Below are 13307 nucleotides of genomic sequence, written 5' to 3'. Positions count from 1 at the left end.
CCAAGATATGTATTTGAGAAGTAAATTTTATTTCACTCCACTCTGTAGGCAATGTGGACAATTAGCTGAATAAGAAAATGGAATTCTAATAAGAATAGAAGAAGTGTTATTCTCTGACCATTTAGCTGACCATCTAGAAAATACCCCAGTGGGTTAGTCCACCTTATGTGGAAGAGCAGTTTAGGTAATGATATTTAAAGAAATAATGAACCCAACAATAGAAAATGTGCTTGTAGATTTTTCTCTACAATCCAATTATGCAAATGGGCTGAGTTTCCAAGTCTAGTTTTTCACCAGAGTAATAGTACAACTCATCACTTTCAAGAAAACAAAATAAAAATTACTTGTGATAATAAACGTCATTTGTGAAGAAACTATTTTTCAAGAAATCAGTGTCGCCCTGTGTGGCAAATGGAGATATCCAAATTATTTCTGATCCTGATTATAACAGCTTTAAAATAAAATAAAAAAAGGAAAATGGGAAAAAGAAATTATAGATGTTATGATTATAGACACCAAAGGTTATAGCTACCAAAAACCTTAACAAAAGGAGTTAATTAAAATCAAAGAGATTGAAACTTCAGGAGATGATTAGAAAGGGCCATGTTCTGCCTCCAGGACAGGATCTAAGAATTATGATTTCTGGCTCTGAGGGCTTGAGCCCTGAAGTTACAGGAACTTTTTCAACCCCACAAAAAAGGCTTTTTAATGGATTCCCCTCACAAGCAATCTCCTCAGAGCTCCCTTTATGTCTTTATTTCTCAGACTGTAGATGAAGGGGTTCAGCATGGGTGTGACCACGGTGTACATCGCTGAGGCTGTTGCAACTGAGTGTGCATTGTGTGTAACAGCAGAACTAAAATACACTCCTAGAATGGTACAGTAAAATAAAGAGACAACAGAGAGGTGAGACGCACAGGTGGAAAAGGCTTTACACTTGCCCCGAGCTGATGAAATTACACGAATAGAGGAAACAATGTTCGAGTAGGAGAAAAGGATCCCAGTAAGTGGACCACCACCCAGCAGCACAGCTGCAAAATACATCACTGTGTCGTTGATCAAAGTGTTAGAGCAGGCATGTTGGATCACCTGGTTAAGTTCACAGAAAAAGTGGGGGATTTCCACGTCTGTACAAAAGGTCAAACGCAACACCATTAAGCTTTCTAACAAGGAATGCAGGACACTGATGATCCAGGACACCAGAACCAACAACCCACAGAGTCGGGGGTTCATGATGACCATGTAGTGAAGTGGATGACAGATGGCCACGAAGCGGTCATAGGCCATCACAGTCAGGAGGAAATTGTCCAACCCTCCAAAAAGTACAAAAAAGTACATCTGGGTGATGCAGCCTTCATAGGTGATGACTTTGCTCTGTATCTGGATATTCACCAGCATCTTGGGGACAGTGGTGGAGGTGAAACAGATGTCTACAAAGGACAGATTGGCAAGGAAAAAGTACATGGGCGTGTGTAGATGGGAGTCTGAGATGATGGCCACGATGATGAGCAGGTTTCCAAGCAGAGTGATCAGGTACATGGAGAGAAACAGCGCAAAGAGGAAAGGTTGCAATTCGGGTCCCTCTGAAAATCTCATAAGAAGAAATTCTAAAGTTTGTGTATTATTTTCTGGTTCCATATGATTGATGCTACCACCTAGAAAGAGAATGTGGACATGACTAATTTATACATATAAAAGGGTCACAAATATAGCAGAAATTTTATCATGTCTATTTTTTAATCTATAAAGCAAGTTCACTATTTTGAGAACAGATCTGTCTCTATTTAAGGAATTCCCAGGGACTCCTGATGTGACACTGTAGGATCAACACTGGACTGCAAACCACAAGGTCAGCAGATCAAATCCAACAACTGCTCCACGGAAATCCTATACAGGCTCGCTGTGAATCAGAACCCACTTGACAGCACTAAACAGCAACAAATGACATCTCTAATTAGGAATTTCTGTAACACTCTCAATACTTTCCCCAAACAGGCATGTGTTCCCTTTGTCTTATGAGAAATTCATTCATTCACGTTAGAAATTTTATGTGTTAACTACGTCATAAGCACAGTCTAATCAGTGGGTATATAGTGTTGCAAACAGAACTTCACAGATAGGATAAGGATCCTTGGTTGCATAGCGGTTTAAGCACTCAATTGCTAACCAAAAGGTCAATAGTTCAAACTCACCAACTGGTCCATAGGAGATAGATGTGGCAGTCTTCTTCTGTGAAGATTTATAGCCCTATAAACCCTTGTCGCTATGGGTTGGAACCAACTGGACAGCTCCTAACAATAACAAACCCTATGGGGCAATTCTACTCTGTGCTGTAGGGTTGCTATAAGTATTATCAACTTGATGGCAGTGGGTTTGATTTGGGGCATATATATCTGATGATGAAGAAGAAGAAGACAACTAAATGTTACAGATAAATCATCTAAAATGTCAGATAGTGACAAATGCTATGAAGAAAAAGAAAGCAAGTAGATAAAACAGAATTAATAGCTCTGAGGCTATCTGGGGAAGTGGGTGTCCAGCAGTAAAAATGGCCAGGGTAGGGCTCTAAGAAAAAGGCCTATTTCAGATTTCCAAGAAAGCCAGAGTACTGAGAGGAATTGCCTCATTCAAACAAGAGGCAAAGTAATAAGGCGTGTTGTTGTTGTTAAGCACAGTTGAGTCAGTTCTGACCCATGGCAACCCTGTTTAGGATTTCCAAGGAACAACTGATGAGCTTGAACCACTGACTTTTTGGTTCAAAGTGACTTTTCAGTTCAGTCCATTAACCCACAGGTGCAAGAAAACACTGAAGAATGAGAGGTGGCCTTGCTGGTTCTGAAACTTCAAGACACAGGGAGTTTTGCCCACATGTTATTGTCCTTGAGCTACATTATTTTGGTTACAATGTGGCTCATCAAATGAAATAGATTCCCTCCTTAATCTACTGCTTAGAATCTAGATTCAGAAGTATAAGAGAACTTTTGGGATGTATACACCATTTAAAGCTCATGATGGACTTTTGAAATCCTAATAATACCATGGAGTCCTGGTATGGCCTTGTGGGTTAAGGCGCTGGGCTGCAAAGTCAGTTCGAACCACAAAGTTAGCAGTTCAAGTTCATCAGCTGCTCCTTGGAAACCATCTACAGGGTAGCTATGGGTTGGAACCAACTCTATGGCACTTAACAACAACAAAATAATACCATCCTATTCTGATGCCCAGCCACATGGATTAGGCCAGGTGTGGACACAATACAAACTGACAACATGAGACTGTCTTTCCCCTAAAAAATGTAACTATGTTGCAGTTGTTGTTTGGTGTCATTGATTTGGTTTCAACTCATAGTGATCCTAAGCACAGCAGAACAAAGCACAGCCGGGTCCCGAACCACCTTCACAATCATTGTTACATTTAAACCCACTGCTGCTGCCACTGTGTGTGCAAGCCATCTTCTTGGAGGCCTTCTTCTTTTGAGCTGATCTTCCTCTCTACCAAGCATGATGTCCTTCCCCAGGGACTAGGTCCTCCTGAAAACATGTTCAAAATATGACAGATGAAGTGTCGCCATCCTGGCTTCTAAGGAGCACTCTAGTTGTACCTCCAACACAGATTTCTTCAGAGAGTCTATTGGTGCTTTTAATGTTCTACTACAAAACCATAACTCAAATGGATCAATTCTTCTTTAGTCTTCCCTAGTTGTTATCTGACTTTCCTGTGCATGTGAGGTTATAGAAAATACAATCACTTGAATCAAGTACACCATGGTCCTTAAACTGATATCATTGCTCTCTTTAAAGAGGTCTTGTGCAGCAGATTTGCTTAATGCAATATGTCATTTCATTTCTTGACTGCTGCTTCCATGAGTATTGATAGTGGATCCAAGCAAAATTTAGTCTCTGACAACTTCAACTTTTTCTCCATTTATCATGATGTTTCCTATTGGCCCAGTGGTGAAGATTCTTGTTTTCTTTACATTGAGGTGCACCCCATACTGAAGGCTGTAGTCTTTGATCTTCATCAGTAAGTATTTTAAGTCCTCTTTTTACAGCAAGCAAGGTCATATCATCTGAATGTCACAGGTTATTAATGAGACTTCCTCCAATTCTGATGCCACATTCTTCTTCATATAATCGTTTCTCAGATTATTTGCTCAATGTACAAATTAAATAATACAATCCCGATGCACATCTTTCCAGATTTTAAACCATCCATTGTCCCCTTGCTCTGTTCGAAAGACTACCTCTTGGTCCATGTACAGATTCTTCATGAGCACAATTAAGTGTTCTAGACTATTCATTCTCCACAACGTTGTTCACAGCTTGTCATGATTCACGCAGTCAAAAGCCTTTGCATAGTCAATAAATCACAGGCAAACATCTTTCTGGTCTTCTGGTATTTCAACCAAGATCCTTATGATGTCAGCAACGATATCCCTTGGTCCACACCCTCACCTGAATCCTGCTTAAACCTCTGGCAGGTTCCGGTCAATGTATTTTTGCAAGCGTTTTTTAATTATCCTTAGCAAAATTTTACTACCATATGATATTACTGATATTGTCTCATGATTTCCACATTCTATTGATTCACCTCTTTTTGTAATGGGCACAGAAATGGATCTCTTCCAGTTCAGTTAGCCAGGTAACTATCTTCCAAATTTCTTGGCATATGAGTAAGTGCCTCCATTGTTGCATGAATCTGTTGAAAGATTTCCATTGGTATTCCATCAATTCCCAAGTTTTATTCTTCAGTTTGTGTTCCAATTCTCAGACTTTTGGCTTTAGTGAACCTTAGACTTCTGCGCACTGTACAGTTACTCTGTGTATTCCTTCCATCTTCTTTTGATGCCTTCTGCATCATTCAAGATTTTACCTATGGAATCCTTCTGTTTTGAAAGTCAAAGCTTGAATTTTTTCTTCAGTCTTTCAGCTTGAGAAATGCTGAGCATGTCCTTCCCTTTTGGTTTGCTAACTCCAGGTCTTTGCAGATTTCAATTTAATTCTGAACTTTGTCTTCTCAAGCTGCCCTTTGAAATTTATGGTAGTCAGATATTCCATTGGTTAGCCTCCCATAGACATATAATTTGGGCTCACTTTAGTATGGTCATTTTCTGCCTAGCACTTAAAGAAATTTAAAATCTGCTCAATAAACATAGAGAAAGAGGAATAAGATGAACATGAGGGAAAAGAAAAAGTACAAAATCACAAGTAATCCCTGCTTCTGGCAGCATTCCAATCCTGGATATATTCCCTTGATGCCCAGAAAAATTAATAAGCAAACAAAATCAAATCATCCAAAAGACAAAAGGAATGCTATCTATGTGGTATCAAGACACCTTACAGATTAAATACCCCAAGAGAAAAATCAATTAATGGAATAATAAACCAATCCTTCACAAAGATAATATGCAAAGTACAACAAAATTTGATAACTCTTACGAATCAGAAGTTTAAAAATGATATTGAATGCAAAATGTTTGGAAATAGCCAAACATGGATTTGACTCTTAGATGTATGTACAGCATCAGACTGAATTAAATATATACAAAATATTTAGCAGGTTGTTGTTTCTTCTTACCACTGGGTCACTTCTGACTCGCAGCAGCCCTATGTGCAAGTGAACAAAACACTGCCCAGCCCTCAATTCTCCTCACAAGGGTAGCTATGTTTGATTCCATCATTGCAGCCATTGTCAATCCATCTCATAGATGGTCTTCCTCTTTTTTGCTGATCCTCTACTTTACCAAGTATGATGTCTTTCTCCAGGGACTGGTCCCTCCTAGGAAAATGTCTAAAGTGTGTGAGATGAAGTCTTACCATCTTCACTTCTAAAGGGTATTCTTAATTACTTTTTCCAAGACAGACTTCTTAGTTCTTGTCACAATCCAGAGTATATTTAATATTCTTCACCAACACCATATTTCAAAGGCATCAATTCTTCTTTGGTCTTCCTTATTTGTTGTCCAGATTTCACATACATATGAAGCAATTGAAATGACCTTACTTCTCAAAATGACATCTTTGCTCTGAGGACTTTTGCAGCAGATTTTCTGTATGTGATGTGTCTTTTGATTTCTTGACAGCTGCTGCGATATGTGTTGAATGTGTATCCAAGAAAAATGAAATCCTTCACAGCTTCAAACTTCTTACCGTTTATCATGATGTTGTTTATTGGTCCAGTTGTGGATGGTTTTTGGTTTCCTTATGTTAATGTGTAAGCCATACTGAAGGCTGTAATCTTTGATTTTCAGCAGTAAGAGTTTCAAGTCCTCTTCATCAATGGTTACTCGATGAAGTTTATCAGTAGGGATATGCTGAGGCTAATTTATTTCTTCTTTTCACGCTCAAAAGTCCCCATTATTTCTACACTTCTCAGCTCTCAATTACACAGCCTTATTTCAGTTTCTCCCAGCAATAACAAACTGCCACATTTCTAATCAAATATTCACACTGATCCAGAGATCGCTTAGTATTACCCAAAGATGATCCTTGAGTACCTATAGTCACATTCCCTCGCTTTAGACACAAGGCTCTACTATCCATGACCGACCCGTCAGTATCACCTGCGCCCATGCCCTGCCCTCATTCCCATTGATCTCTCAAGACTTTGAACATGACTTGTAGCTTCACCAGTTGCCATAGTTTCAACACTCATGCTTGTATTTAACTGCTTTCCTCTGCCTGCATTTTCTCCCCCATGAGAAATATTGTCACCTCCTTGTCCATCTGGAAAATCCCATGTCCTTTCTCAGGACTACCTGGAATCATCTCCTTCATGAAGCTTTTTTTTTTTTTTTTTAAATCACCACAGGAATATGATGATTTCTTGTATGTACCTCTTGCATGGTTGTTATCTATGTGTTGTTGAGTTAATGCCAATTCATAGTAACACTTTATTACAGAATATAAATATCCCCACGTTCTCCAGGCTGTAATCTTTATAGGAGCAAATTGCCAGGTCTTTTCTCCAGCAGAGTAACCTTTTAATTGGTAGTCATGCATTTTAACCATTGTACCACCAAAATGTCTTAAGTTAGATGGTTAGGGACTTTTTGTGTATTATCTCTATTTAATTTTATGTCTTTTTCTTTCTTTCTTTCTTTCTTCTAGGCATGAATATATGAGAATGTGGAGATATTTTACATAATTTTTGTTTTTAATTACCAAGACTTAATTAGTTGATAGCAATGAAGCAATAGCAGCTAACTAAATATTTACTAGATGAGTGAATAAATGAATCGGAATGCATTTCCAATGATGAGGGAAAGAGAAGAAAAGAAGAGCTAAAATAGGTATATATGACATGCTAAAAGCATGCTTTTCATAACTAAAATTACACTATGGTTTGGAAGAATCAAATAGAATAGAATAAATAAAACACCATAGAAAATATCAAGAGCATCACATATAGTTCAGGTATATACAAATTATTTAATTAATCCCCTTGTTCCACTGTGTATGCAAACATATGTGTGTGTTTGTGGGTGCATTTGGAATCACAACATAAATGTAGTTTTTACTCTGGGATGTGTTAAAAAAAAAAAAAAATTAAAATGTTTGCAAGCCAGTGCACTAAAAGTAAGAATAATTGAAAGAAGGCCCTCCCAAAAAACAAACCCACTACCACTGAGTCAATTACAACTCAGAGTTACCTTACACAGGGTTTCCAAGACAACCTCATCTTTCTCTCACAGAATGGCTGGTGGGTTTGAACGGCTAACCTTGTGTTTAGCAGTTCAGTGCTTACCCTATAGTGTCACCAAGGTTCCTGAAAAGGCCAGTCCCTGTTAATGAGGAAAGCCAGTACCAATTACCCTCAATGAACTCCAACACATGGTTGTCCCATTTGTCATAGTAGAATTGTGCTTTGTAGGGCTTTCAACGGTTTATTTTTCATAAGAATATTGCCAGCTCTTTCTTCCAAGGCACCTCTAAGATTCAACTCTCCAACCATTTTTCTTTTAACTTTTATTGTGAATTGACTAAAGGCTTATAGTGTATATCATCAGTTTTATATTCCACAAATCATACACTTCATTTCATTTCAATGTTTGCAATTCCCTCCATGTAACATCAGATATCTCACTTCCTCCCAGTGATTCTTGTTTCCTAGTCCACCTTCCTTCCCAATCCTTCTGAACTTCACCCTTCGGTAAATACTGCCCTTTTGGTTTTGAATAGTTAACCTTTCCCCGGTAAGTGTACCTTACTAGTGTTGAACACCCTATATACTTATCTGCCACTTGGCTGAAAATTGAGCCATGAGGGTGAGTTCAGTTCCAGACCTGAATGGTGACCAAGGGCTATAGTCTCGGGTTCCTGTAGTCTCTTTTTGATTTGTCATTTTAATATATTTTAGTTTGTTTCACATTTTCTCTCACTCTGTCCAGAACCTTCAAGTGTGATTCCTTTAAGAACAATTAGTTGTGGTAGCTCAACACCATCGAGTTCATTTGGTCTCAGGATCATATCTCCAACCTTTTGATTAGTAATTGATTTCATTAACTATGTGCATGAACCAGGAAATCATTAACTATTTGCACGACCCAGGGAGAAAGGCACTAAGAAAGAAGAGCCAAAAAGACGTTATCTCCAGACTCCAAGGCTGCAACAGACCCGACTTTTCTTGTGCCCCTTGCCCCATCCTGCTTCATCAGGTCCCTGATCTACTTGCTACTCCTGGGCCTGTTACATGTTTATAGGACCACACTGATTTGTATATTGTTTCATATCAGAAGAAGCAGGAATCCTTTTCACTCTCTTTGCCTGGCCTTCTTTTGCTTACTACTTCAGGACTTTGGATTTTAATATATTTTTGGACAAATCCAATAAACTCCCATTCTTGTACTCTTCTTCTCCCTAAAAAATGCAAAAAACTTTCCAGACCATACACTATAAAATCTTGCGAACACCACAACCTATGCCCTTCCTTGGATTTCTAAGTCTTGGAACTATTGAAAATCTGTTCCAAATAATTCTCTGTTTGTGGAGACTGTCCTGCATATTGCAGGATGTTTAGCAGGATCCTTGTACTCTACCCACTGATGCCAGTAGCACCTCTCGCCTACCGAGAACAAAAATGGAATCACATTACCACGTGTTCTCTTAGGAGACAAAACTGCCTCAGTTGACAGCCCTGTTTAACATAGCAATCCCTATATATTGTAGCAATGATATAATGGTGATTTAATGAGAGACTATGAAAGTACCTCAGAAAGTATAAATGGTCCTAGTCATATCATGAAACGCAATACAGACATTTGAAATAATGACAGAATTATTCTAGGTGATTGGAGGGCCTTTAAAAGGTACAACTGAGTGAGAAGGAAACGGAGAAAGAAAGCAATCTAGAAGACTACCCAGAAAAAAATGACATTTATGATGTGTATCAGATTGTGTTAATATATTTGTATAAAAATTGTACTGCTATCTATGTGGTCCTATTGAAAGCAAAGATTTAAGAGAAATTTTTTAAATTATAGAACAAAAAGTGGCAGTGAGAATGTAAACAGGTTAAATACTCATAGAGTGTTGTTGTTAAGCGTCATTCAGTCTGATCCAACTCATAGTGAACCAGTATAGAATTTCCAAGGAGCAACTGGTGAATTTGAACTTCCAACCTTGTGGTTCAAACCAACCTTGCAGTACACTATACTTATATAATGGTTTAAAATAACTGAACACAACAAAATTAGATGAAAAGCTAAATCCATATTCTGAAATAAAATATGTAAAATAAGAATAAGTTAATGATATTGACTTGGGTCACTAATTCAAGATCAATTTCTAAAAGACCTGGAAATAAATCAATATAAAATAGAGGCGTTTGTATGTTTATGTTTTGTTTTGTCTTTAATGAGGTGATGAAGCAGTATCTACAGTTAAAATTCTATCTTAAATAAAGATGTTGTTGTTGTTGTTAAGTGCCATCGAGTCGGGTCCGACCCATAGCGACCCTGTACAGGGTTTCCTAGGGTGTAAATCTTTACGGGAGTAGAAAGCCTCATCTTTCTCCCGCGGAGCGGCTGGTAGTTTCGAACCGCTGACCTTAAGGTTCGCAGCCCGATTCGTAACCACTACGCTACCAGAGCTCCTTTTAAATAAAGATATATGGATTTAAATATACTTATAAGAAGATGAAAAGTGACCAGTAGATGAACATTACTAGAAAGAGTAACTTCCAAATGATGGCAAGAGGTGATGATATTTTAGAAATAGATCTAATCCCAAAAAGCAAAGAGATACAATCAGAAAAACAGACCTGTGAAAACAGAATGTCAGTATGTGTAAAATGTGATTATGAAAGGATGCAGGAGAATTGTCTAAGTGTGAAAAGTACCAAAGAACACGCTATGACAACTGATAGACAGGACCACCCACAGTTTATAAGCTTTCACACATTACTCCCAAATACAGTCCCACATACCTAAATGAACTAAATGTCAAACATCAAACTTGGTTCAATTCTTTGTTTTAAAGAATACAATAAAAAAACACAAAAATATAAACACTCAGATCTCAGAGTACAAAAGGATAGAAAGCATTTGAACAGATAATTTACAGTAGAGAAAGTAAATCGCCAATAAACTCACAAGTATATTTAACTTCATCCACAACAAACTAATCTCAAATGCAAGATTTTTGGCCTATTAGATAAAGTATTTTTTCATGTAAACACTCAAAATGAAAGTAGACAATTCAAAGTGTGTGTTTCATAAAGTGCGGAGACATGGTCCATTGGTATGGCTCTTTCTCATCACCCAATAAATGGCAATAACTGCATTTTTAGATTCAGGTGTTTTTAAAAATCAAAAATTAAAACTGATCTCACTTTACTACACATCTTCATAAGCTAATACTTTATCTCCCTACTTCCCTTTACTGTAACATTTCGTGGCCATATCTTTTAACTGAATGGGAACCATCTTGACCTTCCAGTTCCCTCTCCACCCTCATCCAATTGAACTCCCATTCCCACCACTTGTCAATGACATTCCTTTCATTACTGAATCCAATGGACATTTCCCTTTGAAACATAATTAATCAACCATGTTCATTCATTGATTGTTATTGTTGTTGTTAAGTGCTGTTGAGTCAATTCTGACTCATAGCAACCCTGTATAGGGTTTCTGAGGAGCAGCAGGTGACCTTGAACTGCTGAAGTTGCAGCTCAAACTGACATTGCAGTCCAGTGATTTAACCCACAGCACCACATCAGGACACAGTAACTATTCATGCAAGCAAACAAACAAGATTTCTGTTCTGAGGTAGGCTGGACTGACTCTCAGGAGAACTCTGGTCAATTCTCTCAGCTTCCATTCTCTCTGACCCTTTCCTGAAATATTTACAGGGCTCTTAGACTCACTTAGAGAAAGGTCTTCATGTGGAACTCCAAGCTCCTCCTTGGATGGGTGAACCTCTGTCCATAGACAAGATAGAAGAAGGAATTAAGCATTGATCCCCAGCCAAACACCAAAAGAAACAAAATAAAAGCACACCCAAAGAAGCAATTCTGTCCCTTCTAGTCCAAAATGCACAAGCTGACGGTTGATAACAGATATTTACAGCTTCCCATATGTGCTCATTAGGCAAAGTTCTCTCTTGTTGCTCAGCCCCTCAACACTTCATTTCCCTGTGGAACACTGGGCTGTACAAAAAGAAACTTTTTCCTGTCAGTGCTCCATTCTCAAGAGACCAGTTATAAGTCTGATGAATCCAGTTATCATCACTCCTTTTCCTTGAACCTTCCTGTCTTCCAGAGGTCTGTCCTCCTAGCATTTAGCTCATTCTTTGAGTTGAGATTTTCTGCAAAGTCTGAAACTGAAGATTCTATCTAGCTTTGGTCCCTTTAATCTACAAATCATGGACATGGGGTGGAAATTAGATCCCTGTTCTTACTCCATAAAATTTCTATTACCCTATTGAAGAAAGTGGAGAACTAGGCTCCTTTGATATGAAGCCATGGGAACCATATGTTTTTGCTTGATAATGTTTTTGCTAAGACAATGAAGAGTTTCATGCTTATAACATGAACTAAGAGCTGTCATTTAGTCCCTTATTCATAAATGTTAATTATAAGAGACACATTTGGATCTTCCTATGTACTGATAGCATACTCTTTAAGAGTCAGGCTGCAAACCTCAAGGTCAGCAGTTCAAACCTACCAGCCATTCCGCAAGAGAAAGATGAGGCTTTCTGCTCCCGTAAAGATTTAGAGCCTCGGAAACAGGGTCGTTATGAGTCAGAATCAACTCCACGGCACACTACCACCACCATGTACCAAACAATGTACAAAATCATAACTTTTCTTGATCCTATCAGAAAACTGTGATCTCAGAACTACCAACAATCCTGAAATCTTAGGAAAATCAGATGCCTCCAAAAAGACATGTAGGTATGAGGAAAGATTTGTCAGGAGAAGAGCATAGGAGAAAGACCACAATACAAGCAAAAAATTTTTAGCAAATTGCTAAAGGAGAGTGTGGGTTGGTTAGCATGAGAAAATAAAGCCAGTGGAGTAAGAAGATGTTAATTCCCTCATTCTCCCATAATATCATGTTTGTAGGAAAAAGTAATTCTAGTGGTCAGAAAATACCCAGGTGCTGGTAGTCGGAAATTGAGCTAGGAAAGGTCAGTTTTTCATCATGTTGATTATTGGTTCCATTGTAAAGAGTTTTGTGTTGGTTTTGTTTTTTAAGTTGATATGTAACCCATATTGAAGGCTGTAGATGTTGATCTTCATCAGTAAATGTTTCAAATCTTCTTCATTTTCAGCAAGCAAAGTTATGTCATCTGTATACCCGAGGCTGATAATGAGTCTTCATCGAGTCCTGATGCCGCATTCTTCATCATATAGTCCAACTTCTCAAATAATTTGCTCAGCATACAAATTGAATGAGTCTGGTGAAAAGATACAAGCCTTATACACACCTTTCCTGTTTTAAACCCTGTAGTATTTCATTGTTCTGTTCAACCAGTTTCCTCTTGGTTTGTGTACAAAGTCTGCATGAGCACAATTAAAAGTTCTAGAATCTCAATTCTTCACAACGTTATCTATAGTTTATTATTATCCTCATGGTTAAATGTCTTTACTTAGTCAATAAAACATAGGTAAACATATTTCTGGATTCTCAACGTTCAGCCAAGATCCATCTGATACCAGTCCTCTTCTGAATATGGAGTGAACTTCTGGCAGCACCTTGTCAATGTGCTGCTGCAATGGTTTTAAATTATCTTCAGGAAAAAATGAATTACATGTTATATTCATGACATTTTTCTATGATTTCTGCATTCCATTGGGTCGCCTTTTTT

General features: G+C 38.0%; 1 protein-coding gene across 1 annotated transcript; it reads right to left on the bottom strand.

The window, feature by feature from the left end:
• Positions 1-705: 705 nt before the first annotated feature.
• LOC102834033 (olfactory receptor 7A10-like) lies at positions 706-1638 on the bottom strand. The gene has a single exon (XM_006877508.1). It carries the CDS (start codon positions 1636-1638, stop codon positions 706-708), a length of 933 nt encoding a protein of 310 aa, XP_006877570.1.
• Positions 1639-13307: the final 11669 nt, after the last annotated feature.

Source organism: Chrysochloris asiatica, unplaced genomic scaffold (genome assembly GCF_000296735.1).
Source record: "Chrysochloris asiatica unplaced genomic scaffold, ChrAsi1.0 scaffold00518, whole genome shotgun sequence".
NCBI lineage: Eukaryota > Metazoa > Chordata > Mammalia > Afrosoricida > Chrysochloridae > Chrysochloris > Chrysochloris asiatica.
This window is presented reverse-complemented; position numbering and strand designations above follow the sequence as displayed.